Raw genomic sequence first — 15234 nt, 5'->3', positions numbered from 1 at the left:
CTGTCAATTTTAGTGACATTTCCTATCATGATTTTCTTGATAGAGGATAGCGGCTCACGTGAAAGCTATTAAACCAAGAGTTCCAAAAGGGGAAGTTGAAATTCTCCCTTCGTAAATTTTACGGACGCCACCATGAGTTGGTTGGCCGTTATGGAATAACTGCTTCACAGATGATTTCGGATATATTCCTTACGTAGTAGCTATAATCCCCTTCCCTTTCATGAAGGTGACCTACCGAATAAGACTATTTACCGGATTTTTTATAACATGAGCAACACGACGGATGACACATGTGGAGCAGGATCTGCTTACCCTTCCAGAGCACTTGAGATCACCCCCAGATTTTGTCGGGGTTCGTTTTGCTTATTCCTTAGTTTTCTATGTTATGCCATGTGTACTATTGTTTGTCTGTTTGTCTTTTTTTTTCATTTTTAGCCATGGCGTTGTCTGTTTATTTTCGATTTATCAGTTTAACCGTCCCTCTGGTATCTTTCATCACTCTTTTAAATTTCCCGCCAATTATCGCGATGAGAAACCTTCGATCATCGGAAAAATCATTCATCGATGAGCAAACTTTTGAATATGGTAGGAATTTTCATGAATTTTTTATGATGATAATTATCAGTCGGTATTATCTCTTTTTCGTTAATTATCCTTGATAATTTATATATATTATTTGAAGACAATGGCTTACATAAACTGTTGAATGTCGTGTGACGATCTCCAGATGTTTCTACATTCGAATTGTTCAGATCAAATCCAGTATTTTTTTGGTGGATTACTAAGTATGAAAAGAATATTCGTACAAAAAAAGAAGGAAAAGTGTAATATCAAAAATAGGTATACACAGACAGGCTATTTATTTGTAAAACTGACACACACTAAATATACAATGAAATTTCACAAAACGTTTATGGTAAATTACATTTGTAAAAAAACATAAAATATAAAAAAAGTTGAATATAAAATAAATTATATATTCGAGTATAGGGATTAAAGTAAACTACAATTACTTCCAAACTATTTAAAACAAAAGGTACCGAAAAGGGAAAACAAAATTGTGATATAAATGATTAGGTTAATCTAGGTACATATTTGTCAAATTAACCCGTTTAGCGAACTTAATTTAAAACGAAATACCACAATAAAGATATTATATTATTGTCAATTGCGGGAAACAATACCCTTTATATGACATCATCGTTCATTATTAAAATATGAGTACCTTACTGGTTTCTTATCTTAACTAGATAAATATATAGTTATACAAAATCATTTCAATATCACAAATTGCAAATAAACAAGGAAAATACAAGAGCATTTAAGGTCGCAAGAGAATACTTGTACTTGCATTCAACAAAAGAAAAGCAACAAAACAGTGCTATCATTTCAGATTTTGTGCTTCAATTCAAACTCAGTAGTCCAAAATGAAGACAATAACAATAACAGGCTATACATCTAACATATTTTACATACAATTAAACTACAAATAAAAAAAAAGAAACCAACTATTTACATTCACTTACAATCATACACGATAGACAAGCGCTTTGAGTGCCATGAGTTCCATCTAAGAGTCATATAAACATAATAAAGGTAAGTCGACCTTTAACTGCAGTAGAGACAGCATCTAGCACGTTTACCATCACTTTAAACCAAAAATTGAACCAAGTGCGGAAAACCCAGCAGCCCTGACCTTATCTAGGGCCTTCTTCTCTTCCTCTCGCGTGTTATATTTTGTTGCCTTATGTCTGACACCTTCTTTTATGAAGTCAATCGGGTTCTTTGGGGTATCTGGTCGTTTTAATGGAATATCTGTCTCCTCCTCAATTACCATAAATAAGGTATCAAAAATAGCTTTTGTGAGTTTAGAACCGTCACTGGCTTCTTTCTGCAAATCTGACATCATGGTTATTACTTTTGGTATTCTTATTGCAGTATCAAATTTACATTTCTTCAATTCTTCCATTTCTTTCATAGAAATCTCTTCTTCTTGTTTTGAACTTTCGCATTCTTTATTCATATCGAAATACACTTTGAGCGCTGCTTCTGGGTCTACTTTAATTTCTTTAATCTTCTCTCGGATTTCTTTGGCTTCTGTTTCAGTTATATGGGCTATTAAATTGCTCTCTATGAAATAATGCTTCAGATATTTTCTCTCCAAGCAATCTATCATGTAGGACAATACATTTTCAAGGGCAATCAATATAGTCGAATAACGATCAAAGAAACCTGGATCAATTTGTTCGCATTTGTGGTAAAAGGCAGTTTTCCAGTGAAACGTTGTAAGTATTGAAGAGTACTTTTTAAGATAACCTTTCTGAAGAGCTTTAAGAAGCAGGACACACAATCTTTGATCAGAGCTGAGACCAGAAGCTAAGATCATTTCAGCTTGGTTGAACCCGAGGCAAAAGTCAATACCGGTACATGGGTCAACAATTGCCGGCTTGGCTACAACGTACACCTCCGACTGACAGATTTTATCAACAGCTTCGGAGCTCGGCCAAAATACTTTGTCGCTATTCAGAATTCTACATTCCCATTCTTCCAGACATGTAAGCTTTCCATCAATAGGGAATGCAGCAATAAAATCTTTGCTTGATTTGTAGTTGAATTTAACCCGGCATACTTTTTCGTTTGGTGTATCGTCGGTGGACTCAGTGTCCTGTTTTCTTCTTTTCGGCTGAGAACACTCCGGATCGCCGTCTGAGGCAACTATTAACCCTACAAGGATCTGTCCTATTGTTGTACTAAATATGTCGTTTTGTGTTGTCTCACCAAGCATCTTGAGAAGGTCGGTAAGGCGAGATCTCATACTGGGAGTTAAATCATCACCAACTACCTCGAAGCCAGCATAATGTTCTGTACACATGCCAGGTTTAGCTTCACGGTTGAATTCGGCGTGAAGAGTTTGTCTCCCCTTGGTAACACGTGGTACTGTAAGGACATGGAATAGACCTCTCATTATTTTAAAAGCATCTCTGTCGACCTCCTTTAGAATACGACTGGGCAGGTATTTCCCGTCTACCAAATTGTGAGAAAATGAATGTTGAATTTTGTCACCTCTTATGTGGACAAAACACGGTAGATCCTCTCTATGTTCCAACGCGTCTACGGGTATGGATACTCCTGATATAATCAGGTAATCAAAATCTCCCTCATTTATGTTTGACCGCAGTCTGGTTCCTTCTGTAGTGCTCCCAACCACCATACATTTTTCCTTACCTAAATGAGATGCAAAGTTTGTGATGTATTTGCAGTATCGGCGCTGTCGGGCATCGTTCGGAACATCTTTGTTTTGGTCCTCTAACGTTTTATAAAAGGACTCTCGCTGTTTCGAGACATCCTTATTATCACTCAGCATATTACTCTGAAAAGATAAACGGAAAAGTTCGTAAATTTTGTGCGCCTTTGTGACGTCTTTATCAGATAGAGGGGATCGCCTGTATTCCTTTTTTCCAAAATGTATCGATCAAGTGTCTTTGTGATCGTCATTATGCAGTATTAACTAGAAATAATATTTTTCCGTAAGTACTACATCACTATTCCCTAATGATTCAGTTCTGATTATCAATTATAAGAATTTAGTTTGCATAGCATTATCATGTTTTCAACCAACGCTTAACGCGGGAACGCAAGTGACCACGCCCTTAAACGCACGAATGGTGTTCACTAAAACCAGAGTTTTTGACGGAAATGCAACGAACTCAAAAGTTGTCTATTCAAAATACAATACACATCAATTAAGATATTTTCTTAGCACAATGTAAATTAAGAAGGTGGTTTGGTAACCCGAAAAATAGGATTCAACATTTCTTTATTATAGAGGACACGTGTGTACCGCATTACTAAAGAGTTGATAGAAAAGGTTTGAAAACTTTCAACAAATTTAACCATCTGATCGGGGAACAACTCATGCATGCAACGAAACGGAAACTAACTTTCCAATCTTAGATATAACAAAATGAAAGTGAAACACTTATATTGAATGAGAATAATAATATTTCAGCTAGAAGCTATAATAGTTTAAAAACAGGTAGATTTCTGACAAAATTACCATTCTTTTTTTCACTTTGAATTCTTGAAATGTTTTCCTCGTATGTCTTCAGAACACTTCTGGTCTCACTGTAGTCAAAAGAAAAGGGAAAAATGAATATTAAAAATATTTAAGGATGACGCTTTGGTAGTGCTTTTTTTATTTTGCTATTTATTTTTGTAAAGACGCAATGATCAATTTGTAGGTAGAACAGACATGTATAATTATGTGTAGGTGAGTTGGAGGTTGTTTAATCTAATAGGATAAGAGTCTTTAATAATCAGCTATTTTCTAAATCAATATATATGCATAAAAACACAAATGTGTTTTAAAAAAAATAGGTTGTTATATGACCAAATATATTAACTTTACGTACTTACCCTTATACACCTTCAAACCTGCTGTTTTCAAATCGAAAACTTATGGCTAAAAGCAATTTACGTTTAGGAGATATCTGCACATATGTCGTATACTAAAAGCAATATTTACTGGGAATTCCACTTTCCGTCATTACATGTGATATATCTTGGGATTCGGATATTGTTTGAACTTATATTTGGTTAAATGCTCTAAATTTGTCCTTTAATTATAAGGAATTTTCCTATCATGTAAATAATGATCTATTTTTAGCGTTTTAAAAACCTGAAGATTGACGTTATATTTATATTTAAGTCGCATTATAGGTTACATAAAATGTGAAAGACTTTAAAAAACGTTGTAACAGATACATATACATGTAAGTATGTGTGTATAATATATATTATGTCTCAAATTATGAAAAAAGAGATAGACGTTACAAAAGCGGAACACAAGTCGGAATTCAAAATTACATACACATCTATTAATTTTCTAAGTAGAAAGAAGTAAAATGTTAGCAATGTAAATTAAGACGGTGTTCTGGTAACCGACTTTACCTTACTTTATTATAGGGATGTGTACTATATTATCAAAATATGAATGAAAGATAATACAAATTGTTTGGATGCTTTCAACATATTAAACCATTTCACAGGTAAAGGGAAACAACTCAAAATGATACTCAAGATGAACATTCCAGTTTTAATTTAACACACTTATATTTAATGTGAAAAATTGAAAACAACACGTTTAATAATTTCATGCGTCCGAAGAGCTTTTCTGAATTTACCTTCATCAGGAACGCTCAAAGCCAAACATTTGAAATCCGAAGATGTATAAGTACCGAAACCGTTGTCAGAAGAGCTATATGTCAAAAATACCTAAAATAAATAGCCAAATTCATTTAAAGCCAACTTTGCCTGAGAATAATAATGTTTCTGCTAGAAACTATTCAAAACAGTTAACTTTCGACATTGACGAAACTACTGGGGTCGATTTCACAAAAAAACTTACGACTAAGATTGAATTAAGTATACTGAATTGTTTATGACTTACGATTAATCTTAGTCGTAAGTTTTTTTGTAAAATCGACTTTTTTGGGAAAAATTTCCTCGAATACAAATATTTTTGTTGTCCCTTTGGTTGTTTTTTATTTATTTTTTTATTTTTTTTGTAAAGTAACAAAGATCACAAAATTTTAAAAATGCAATGATCTGATCGAAAAAAAATCAAAACTTATCTTATCCTACATCCAATAGAAAAAAACAAAAACATATATATTTGTTTGTTTGTTTAATCTAAATGAAAAAAATAAAGACGTTTATTATGACCATATATAACATTCCGTACTTACCATAGACCTTCAATCTGCTATTTTCAAATCGAAAGCTACTGAGTAAAGCACTTTACATTTAAGAGATCCCCTGGACATGCGTTGTATCGTCAAAGCAATAGTTATTGGGAATTCCACATTCCTTCATTACATGTGTTATATTTTGGGATTCGGATATTCTTTTAAATGCTCTAAATACGTTCTTTAATTATAAGGAATTTTCCTATAATGTAAATAATGATCTATTTTTAGTGTTTTTAAAAACCTGAATATTGACGTTATATTTATAAATAGCAAAGAACTTATAGAGGATTACAAAAGTTTTAAAAACGGATTCCAATCTAGAGGGCAAATGCAAATTAGGGTATTAAAGTCGCTTGGTACCTGTGGACTTGAACTGCATGAAAATGTTGACTGAACCTCAAAAGATAGTTTTAGCTACGGTTTACGGTTTTCAAATATAGAATTTCACTTTGATTAATGATTCATTGCTATAAATATTGTTCCTTTCTATAAGTAAAATATGACCTGCACGTATTTCTTATTATTATTGCTGACACAGGACGTCATCGTTGCCATCAATCCACAAGTCATCGTCACAGAAGTATACGATTTTTCAAACTTTCTTTTTCCTTTTTTACTTTGTCTCCTCTTTGTTCACCTATGAAAGCTAGTATTATATTGTATAAACTGTTTGTTTAATATGCATGTCCATTATATTATACTATTATTGTAACTTTATATTGTATTATGGAAAAGACTTCATAAGTATGATTTACTTGTGTCTAATCCATTTTGCTTTAATTCAGCAAATAAAATATGTTTAAACTAATAATGATAAATTCCTTTATTGTGTAACGAGAAGACCTAAGATAAATAGTTTGAGGTCATTCATAAGTTTTACGATATATTTTTATGCCCCACCTACGATAGTAGAGGGGCATTATGTTTTCTGGTCTGTGCGTCCGTCCGTCCGTTCGTTCGTCCGTCCGTCTGTCCCGCTTCAGGTTAAAGTTTTTGGTCAAGGTAGTTTTTGATGAAGTTTAAGTCCAATCGACTTCAAACTTAGTACGCATGTCCCCTATGATATGATCTTTCTAATTTTAATGCCAAATTAGAGTTTTTAACCCAATTTCACGGTCAACTGAACATGGAAAATGATAGTGCGAGTGGGGCATTCGTGTACTGAGGACACATTCTTGTTTCTATTCTAAATAAAAATTGATCTAGTAAGAAAGACAACTACTACTGTTAATAGAAAACAATCAGATCGATACACAGTGTTCAACAATACTACCTCTATATACATTCTAGTTTGATCCCGGAGTACTCTTTGGTGTCTCGTTGACTTGAGCCAAACATCATACTGTTTCGATTGTACCAATAAGTAACTTCTCGTTACAGATTTAGTTAATTAAAAGCCAAGACAATCACAAAAGGTTCCATGGAAATAATTGCAAGACAACATCAAAAGATATTATTGCTTTGTATGAGATTGTGAGTGAAAACTAACGAAGTGCGAAAAGAATTTTTTTTTCAACACAAAGTATATTCAGTAATCATCAGCTATTACATTGGAATTGTCTCCCTTTTCCCGACAAAGACTAAGCAAAACTTGATTTTACGTACATATTTTGTTGTACTGAATTATTGAAACGTCTTGGAATTTGGGTTTCAAACGTACAATTCGTGATATTTGTAACAATTGCAACAAACTTTTCTACGACGTCTGATTGAGTGTTCTGGAGAATACAATTGTTTTCTAAAAAAAAATAAGATCAATTAAAAACCAATTGTTCAGAGAACAATTGAAAGTCTTTCCACACCAAAGAAGTTATGATAAGAAGGTAGTTTCTTCATACTGATGCGATTAATAATGGTTTAAATATATTTTTGAGTGATATAAGGCAAATAATATGCTACTTCCGGTGAAATTAATGTCACTTCCGGTCTCATATGATAGCTTCTTTCACACTGATTCCAAAAATATATAGTTTTTATATACTTTTGTATGTAGAATGGGAGATAATTGGTCACTTCCGGTTTGTTGGAAGTCGTTTTTAGTCGTCAGTAATCAGTTTATGTATCTATATAACAAAATATATGGATTCTGAGTACTTTTTAATGTAAAAATTGCAAAAAAGTCTACTTCCGGTTTTCTCAAGGTCACTTCCGGTAGTCATTTTTCAAGGTCATTTGTCAACTTACCTTTTGTAAAAGGTCAAATGCTTTTATAATGAACTTAGTTGAAGTTATAATCAAATAACCTCATATCATGACATTTCAGGGGCACCAACTCCTATAAGATGCCATTAAATTGTATAAGACTAAATGTAGCATATCTTCATTACAATAAAGCAGACATTTTGCACTTGTTCTTTTATATGTATCTTTCAAAGTGTCAGAGAAAATGCAAAAACAAGGAAAAGTCACAATTGAGAACTTGACCTTGACCTTTGACCTTGACCTCATTTTCTAAGTTAGGACCTAGGGGCCACAAACAAAAACATTCCAGGGTTATACAGTTAACTGTTTATGAGTTAAAAAAAACATACCGACAAATTTATTTTGTAAAGGTAGATAACTCCTATAAAATGTCATCGAATCGCTTCGATCCAAATTAGCCAAAAATTGCTGAGGATATAACGAACAATTTGTAAAAGGAATTTTGTCGCTATCTTTTTCTGTTACAAAGGAGATGCACACAGATGATAAACAGTGAATAGGGAGATAACTCTTACAAAGAAAATTGTTCGTCTTAGCAGGGTGAGATTTAAAACCGTATAAACTATACGATAAATTATGCAAAATATCTAAGCGACATATTGCGAAACAAAAATTTCAGAATGTGGCGGAAAAAAAAATAATAATAATCAGAAGAAAAACAATAAGTCTTTCCACAGAAAAGTGGAAAGACTTAATTATTTGTAGTTTTTTGACAGGTCGATGCCATATACTTTTTCGGGGCTCTATAATGTATCACAAATCACTTTCCTTCTTGAAATTGTTATAAAGAAATCACTTGTAGATATATCTTAATACTCGAAAAGTTTTTTAGTTTAGCGTACAATTTTTGTCGGGAAAGGAAGAAATCATCATTTATAAAGATCAAAACACCAAAATCTTCTTAAATCTTTAATTGTAAAATACAAATCGTCATTTGAATGTGGAAAAACTATGCTTGTAGGTTCAATATTATAAGATAATTTGAATTTTTAAACTCTAATTATTTTTCGTTTAACCCATTTATGACTATTGAACAGCGGTATAGTACTGTTGTTTTTAGTTGAAAATTTGTAACTAAACTCATCATAGAAACCAGGATTGAAAGTTTTTATTTGGGCCAGACGCGCAGTTCGTCTACAAAAGACTCATCAGTGACGCTCGAATGTAAAAAAGTTCAAAATGCCAGATAAATTACGACGTTGAAGAGCATGCATTGAGAACCAAAAATTCCTAAAAGTTTTGCCAAATACAGCTAAGTTAATCTGTTTTCTGTGTATTTTTTGTTCCGATCTGATTAGTTTTGCCATTTTCTGTGTACTTTTTGTTCCAATCTGATTAGTTTTGCCATTTTCTGTGTACTTTTTGTTCTGATCTGATTAGTTTTGCCATTTTCTGTGTATTTTTTGTTCCGATCTGATTAGTTTTGCCATTTTCTGTGTACTTTTTGTTCCGATCTGATTAGTTTTGCCATTTTCTGTGTATGTTTTGTTCCGATCTGATTAATTTTGCCAGTTGCAACTGATTTATAGTGTTAGTTAACTTTATTATGCTACAGTGTTACACCATAGTCTAGGTTAGAAGAGGGTTTGGCACCCGAAAATATCGCATAGTCCTTTTAGTTTAGTTGGGAAATTAAAAGGAATATGATGGTGATCTTAACTTAGTAAACTTCCGCCCTTTTTTACTTCTTATATATTTATATACGTTCAAGAAAATATTCCGTTTAATCTTGCGTAGAAAAACCCTATCGTTACCTAGATATCAGAAGTTATTGTATAAAAATGTGAAATCTATGTTACGACGTGTGAGCCTTATTTTTTAGTTCTATTTTTTTTTTTTATCAAAGAAAGAAAACTAATTGGTTAAAAAAAACAAGTAAGGAGTAAATAGAAAATAACCCCAATAGTTTTGTTACAGTAAAACTTAAAAAACTTCAACACGTTTTTTTCAACATTGAAGAGATCTATACATATGTTGGGAAAATCAGTTAAAAAATAAAACACATTTAACAATACAAAATAAAACCCAATTGTTTTATGTACTGACAAAAATCAAACAGATGTTTAATTCATTTGATTCCACAAATATGAAATTTACAAAACTTATATATGGGTACTAAACATCTGGATACGTCTATGCATCTTAAAAGTAAAATTACAAAAATACCGAACTCCGCGGAAAATTCTAAACGGAAAATCCCTAAGTAAATGGCAAAACCAAAAGCCCAAACACATCATACGAATGGATACCAATTGTAATATTCCTGACTTGGTACAGGCATTTTCTTATTTAGGGAATGGTGGATTAAACTTGGTTTTATAGCTAGCTAAACCTCTCACGTGTATGACAGTCGCATAAAATATTACGATTTTTGTCGAGCCTTCGACTTTAGTCGAAAAAGCGAGACTAAGCGATCCTACATTCCGTCGTCGTCGGCGTCGTCGTCGGCGGCGTCCACAAATATTCACTCTGTGGTTAAAGTTTTTGAAATTTTAATAACTTTCTTAAACTATACTGAATTTCTACCAAACTTGGACAGAAGCTTGTTTATGATCATAAGAAAGTATCCAGAAGTAAATTTTGTAAAAATAAAATTCCATTTTTTCCGTATTTTACTTATAAATGGACTTAGTTTTTCTGCGAGGAAACATTACATTCACTCTGTGGTTAAAGTTTTTAAAATTTTAATAACTTTCATAAACTATCCTTGATTTGTACCAAACTTGGACAGAAGCTTGTTTATGATCATAAGATAGTATCAAGAAGAAAATTTTGTAAAAATAAATTTCCACTTTTCCGTATTTTACTTATAAATGGACTTATTTTTTTGGCCAGAAACAAAACATTCACTCTCTGTGGTTTAAGTTTTTAAAATTTTTATAATGTTCTTAAACTATCCTGGATTTCTACCAAACTTAGACATAAGCTTGTTTCTGATCATAAGATATTATTCAGAAGTAAATTTTGTGAAAAAAAAATTCACTTTTTCCGTATTTTACTTATAAATGGACTTAGTTTTTCTTCCAGTTAACATTGCATACAGTCTGCAGTTAAAGTTTATAAAACATTTATTAGATTCATAAACTATCCTGGATTTTTTACCAAACTTGGAAGCTTCTTTCAATCAAACGACAGTATCGAGAGGGAAATTTTTATTGATGTTTTTCCTCATTTTTGTTGAGTCTGCAATTAACAGCAAAAGTAGGCGAGACATTGGGTTCCGTGGAACCCTTACGAATTTTTATATTGACAACGATGTGTGAACAAAAATATATTATACCTAGTATAGATTTGTAACATTCAGGACATCCGATACAGTTTTTTCATTGTATCCCACGGTGATATTGTTACGACAATTTGAATACAAGCTATTTTTTCCTAATAAATTTAAACATATGATTAAAAAAAAACGCAAATGGATTTGAGTAAAACCATTTTAGAAATAGAATTTTCTCCATTTTTGACAAAACCGGCAATTTTTGGCTGCATATTATCTAGTTGAAAAAAAATTATCGGTGATTTATCCTTAAAAATTGGTACAAATGTGTCATTTTCAAAAATAAAGCACACTATACTTCATTAATCCAGACATAGATTGGTTGGTCAAATCATCATATAGTATTTGCAATCAAGCGTATGCATATTGAAAAAAGCACAAAAAATAGAAACATTAGGAAAACCACTTACAAAATGGCGCATTAACGAAAGAAATATTAATTAACACTAATCAAGGTTCGTCTTTCCTATAACTCATTCAATACTCTTCAAAGCGAGCTATATTCTTGGTGATTCGTTATTTGCTGAAAGTTCCTTTCCATGTTAATCATTGTTCATGCTACCGATGTTGAAAGTTAGTTACAATATTCTTTTGATAACCAGTGACCCGTTTGACCTTTCACAGCAACAAGCAGTAGTGAATTATAGCCAACAAGATGAATCATAAGAAAAGTCTTTAATTTCCTCTCAAAAGTGCCAAAAATATATCAATACTACCAAAGATATCATCTTTTTGTACAACGATGAAAAATAATTCTTTCGGAAAGAAATGAATTTCCTAATTGAGATTGGGATTGTCATGGCGAAGTAAATACACACATCAAATTTGTACAATTTCATTGGACGTTTCGGCGTCAAAGAAAAAGATCGTCCATCATGTTTTATAGATATTTTGATCAATATTTCGTTTGATATGTGCAGAGTCAGATTTTATTATGTTCTTTAAACAGGCTATAGATTTATCACTGTCTTTCTCCGGGGTAATGATGTCAAAAGCAATTTTCTGTTTTGGTTTTGGTCAATACCAGATATCTTATCATGATTTCATTTCTTTGATGGATACATTTTAGTTAAATTAAGACAAGTATTGCATTTTTTTCTATTTTGCTCGACTGTTTTGTGCATTTTCTGTACACAATTGTCAGTTATCCCATCTCATGGAAGCTAAGCCAGAAAAGCATAAACTGGTTGATGCATTCTGTTTTCCTTATTTTTTTTCGTGTTGTCGTTCAAAACTGTTACACATTATCCTAGAGATGTTCATTCTATAAAAAGTTTCATGTTACGATGTTTGAAATGTAATTGTTTTCTTTCCTGCTTTTATTCGCCATTTAAAGTTAGCAGCTTTGTATGTTGTATTTCTCTCAGCTTTTCCTTAAGTTCATGTTTCGAGTATGAACTTGTTAATGTTCTAGTCATAATATTCAAATTATATTGTTTGATGTACAGATGCAATAAGAAATTGTAATATTAAATTAACTTGACCACATTATATGGAGGACAATGGTATAGCTAGTACACATATATATGCAATTTTGATAATATCTTCTATAAAACAAAATGCTTCGAAATGTGTTCATTAAAACTTTTATTGCGCTGAGGTACGTCCATTATTTATTTTTCATTATTCAAAATTCAATAATTAATAATTAAATAGTTCATTATTCACTATTCAATGTAAAGTGATGAATAATGAAAAGTGAAATAGTTATGTTTCATTATTCAATTTGAAGCGGTGAATAGTGAAATAAAAATTAAAGAAATGACTGTGACACTATAGCTATATCTCGTATTTCTAGATTCGTATTTTTGGTGTTCTCTAACAAATATTCAAATTAATATCAGAAAAAATAAATAAAAACACTCTTTAAATTTCAAATTGATTTATCTAGTTCCTAGTTTCGGAGGATAAACTAGTGGGTTTTCCTAACTATATTAAACAGAAAATCCTTGGTTCAATGTATGGACGACCTGAATATCAAAACATATATATCAAAATTGAAATATTCTACGTGGTCTTATTTTTAATTTTCACTGGACCTTTGCTATTCTTCATCCTTTAATTATAGATATAACAAGTCGATTGTGCAGCAATGACCATAAGAGCGGTTACGGAGGACCTAAATGCCAAAATATGCGTGAAAATTAAGAAATAGCCCATTTTAAATAATGAAATGGATATTTTGAATAATGGAGTAGACTGTTACAACCCGTCAGCCCCTAATCATAGATATACTTCATACCTTATTCGAAAGCTTATTAAGACAGGAACAAACGGTATTTAGTCAATATGTTCCGCAACGCATATTAGAGGAGTAACGAAGGATCTATATCGAAATACGCTTGAACATTAAGAAATAGCTTATTTTGAATAATGGAATGGACTGCTGCAATCTGTCAAACCTAGTCAAGGCAAAATGTATACACCAAATTTTTCTCTGGGGTCCGGGCCCGTCTAGCCTCTATAGAGGTTCAAAGTTGCCCATTTACGTATTTTCCATTCCAACCACACATTCGATACTGTTCGGCATATCCCTACAGCAAAGTTCCGAAGTGAACCTAGCTCATTTCAAAGGTATTCTCCCAGGCTTTTCCCCACTTAAATATTTTTCTGGGATCTGGGCCCGTCTGGCAAGCACAGAGGTTCAAAGTTGCCCTTTACGGTAATTTAAATACCCAGAAACCAAGTTCCCTTTCACTCACATTTGTATCTTCTACATCCATTTGGTATAAATTTTATATATTACAGTCTTATAATATCGTCGAATTTTGGACATTGCAGAACCAGGGGTGGGGGATGTCTCACAGTCATCTAAGCAGTATCCAGTAGGTTTTCACTATACACTACATTTTTTGGGGCTTTCCATAAATATTTATATTTATTTTTCTAAATGTTTCTGGAGTGATCGGTTTTTGTTTTATATATTTATTAGATTACATCTTTGATGAATCTTTGATGTCGCTTTATTGAAAAAATTATATATAAAAAAAGACAAATATTCAACTTATATAAAACGTTAAGCCCCAGTCCCACTAGACCACGATCGCACCACGCTCACCGCGATCTAAAATAAATTTAGATCGTGGTGAGGTCGCAGTATGAGCGGTATGAAAATGTAAATTTTCGTTGCTTTCACGATGCTACTACGTCCTCTCTACGCTTCTACAAAGATCCCGCTACGATTATACCACGTTCTCACCGCGCTTATTCTGCGACCTCATTACGCTTATCAAGATCTTTCTACGCTTTTCACGTTCTCACTACGACCATACCACGAGTTATCCGATTGCAACATGATCTTACTGCGATTATAACACGTTCTTACCACGATTTTACTACGTTCATAGCACGATCTTACTACGTTCTCAGCAATAACGTCAACATCGTGTTCCATATCAATACAGTTCAATTCCTTCTATTTCTGATTAAATCGTAGATTTCTCGGAAACAATACAGTCATGCCACCAACATCTACCAGAACACGTGGGCATGGTGGTAGGAGTTGATGTAGAGGCAGAGGGAGCAAAGTAACGAATCCTGATCAAGCAGAGATGTCGGACCGACCAATCCAACCTAAATTACAACCTATTGCTGGTCCATAAAGCTCAATGACGATATTTTAGTGAACGATAGCAGAGATGACATAGATGTATCAATATATATAGGAAGATGTGGTATGAGTGCCAATGAGACAACTCTCCATCCAAGTAACAATTTATAAAAGTAAACCATTATAGGCCAAGGTATGGCCTTCAACACGGAGCCTTGGCTCACATCAATCAGCACGTTATAAAGGACCCAAAATATTACTAGTGTTAAACCATTTAAACGGGAAAACCAACGGTCTAATCTATATAAAAACGAGAAGCATGGTTTAGCCGTTAGAGCAAATGGATAATTACATTCAAACAAACAAAATCTAGGGCGCTTTTTTTTATATATTTAATGTGAAAATGACAAAGAGAATGATGGTCGTAGTGTGAACGTAGTCAGGTCGTAAGAAGA

General features: G+C 32.7%; 1 protein-coding gene across 8 annotated transcripts; it reads right to left on the bottom strand.

Moving 5' to 3' along the window:
• Positions 1 to 837: 837 nt before the first annotated feature.
• On the bottom strand, positions 838 to 5951 carry LOC139528307 (uncharacterized). Of its 8 annotated transcripts, XM_071324221.1 has the most exons (4): positions 5748 to 5846; positions 5184 to 5274; positions 4058 to 4125; positions 838 to 3370 (listed from the first exon to the last, which is right to left on the bottom strand). In XM_071324221.1, the coding sequence occupies exons 3-4, from the start codon at positions 4058 to 4060 to the stop codon at positions 1646 to 1648; spliced, it is 1728 nt and encodes a 575-aa protein (XP_071180322.1). In that variant the 5' UTR covers positions 4061 to 4125; positions 5184 to 5274; positions 5748 to 5846; the 3' UTR covers positions 838 to 1645. The 8 variants fall into 8 exon arrangements, with proteins under 8 accessions (XP_071180322.1, XP_071180320.1, XP_071180325.1 ...); XM_071324219.1 differs by lacking the exon at positions 5184 to 5274 and having other exon boundaries at positions 5748 to 5881; XM_071324224.1 differs by lacking the exon at positions 5184 to 5274 and having other exon boundaries at positions 838 to 3356; positions 5748 to 5869.
• Positions 5952 to 15234: the final 9283 nt, after the last annotated feature.

Source organism: Mytilus edulis, chromosome 6, assembly GCF_963676685.1.
Source record: "Mytilus edulis chromosome 6, xbMytEdul2.2, whole genome shotgun sequence".
Lineage (NCBI taxonomy): Eukaryota > Metazoa > Mollusca > Bivalvia > Mytilida > Mytilidae > Mytilus > Mytilus edulis.
The sequence above is the reverse complement of the archived record's forward strand: the minus strand, read 5'-3'. Positions and strand labels throughout refer to the sequence as shown.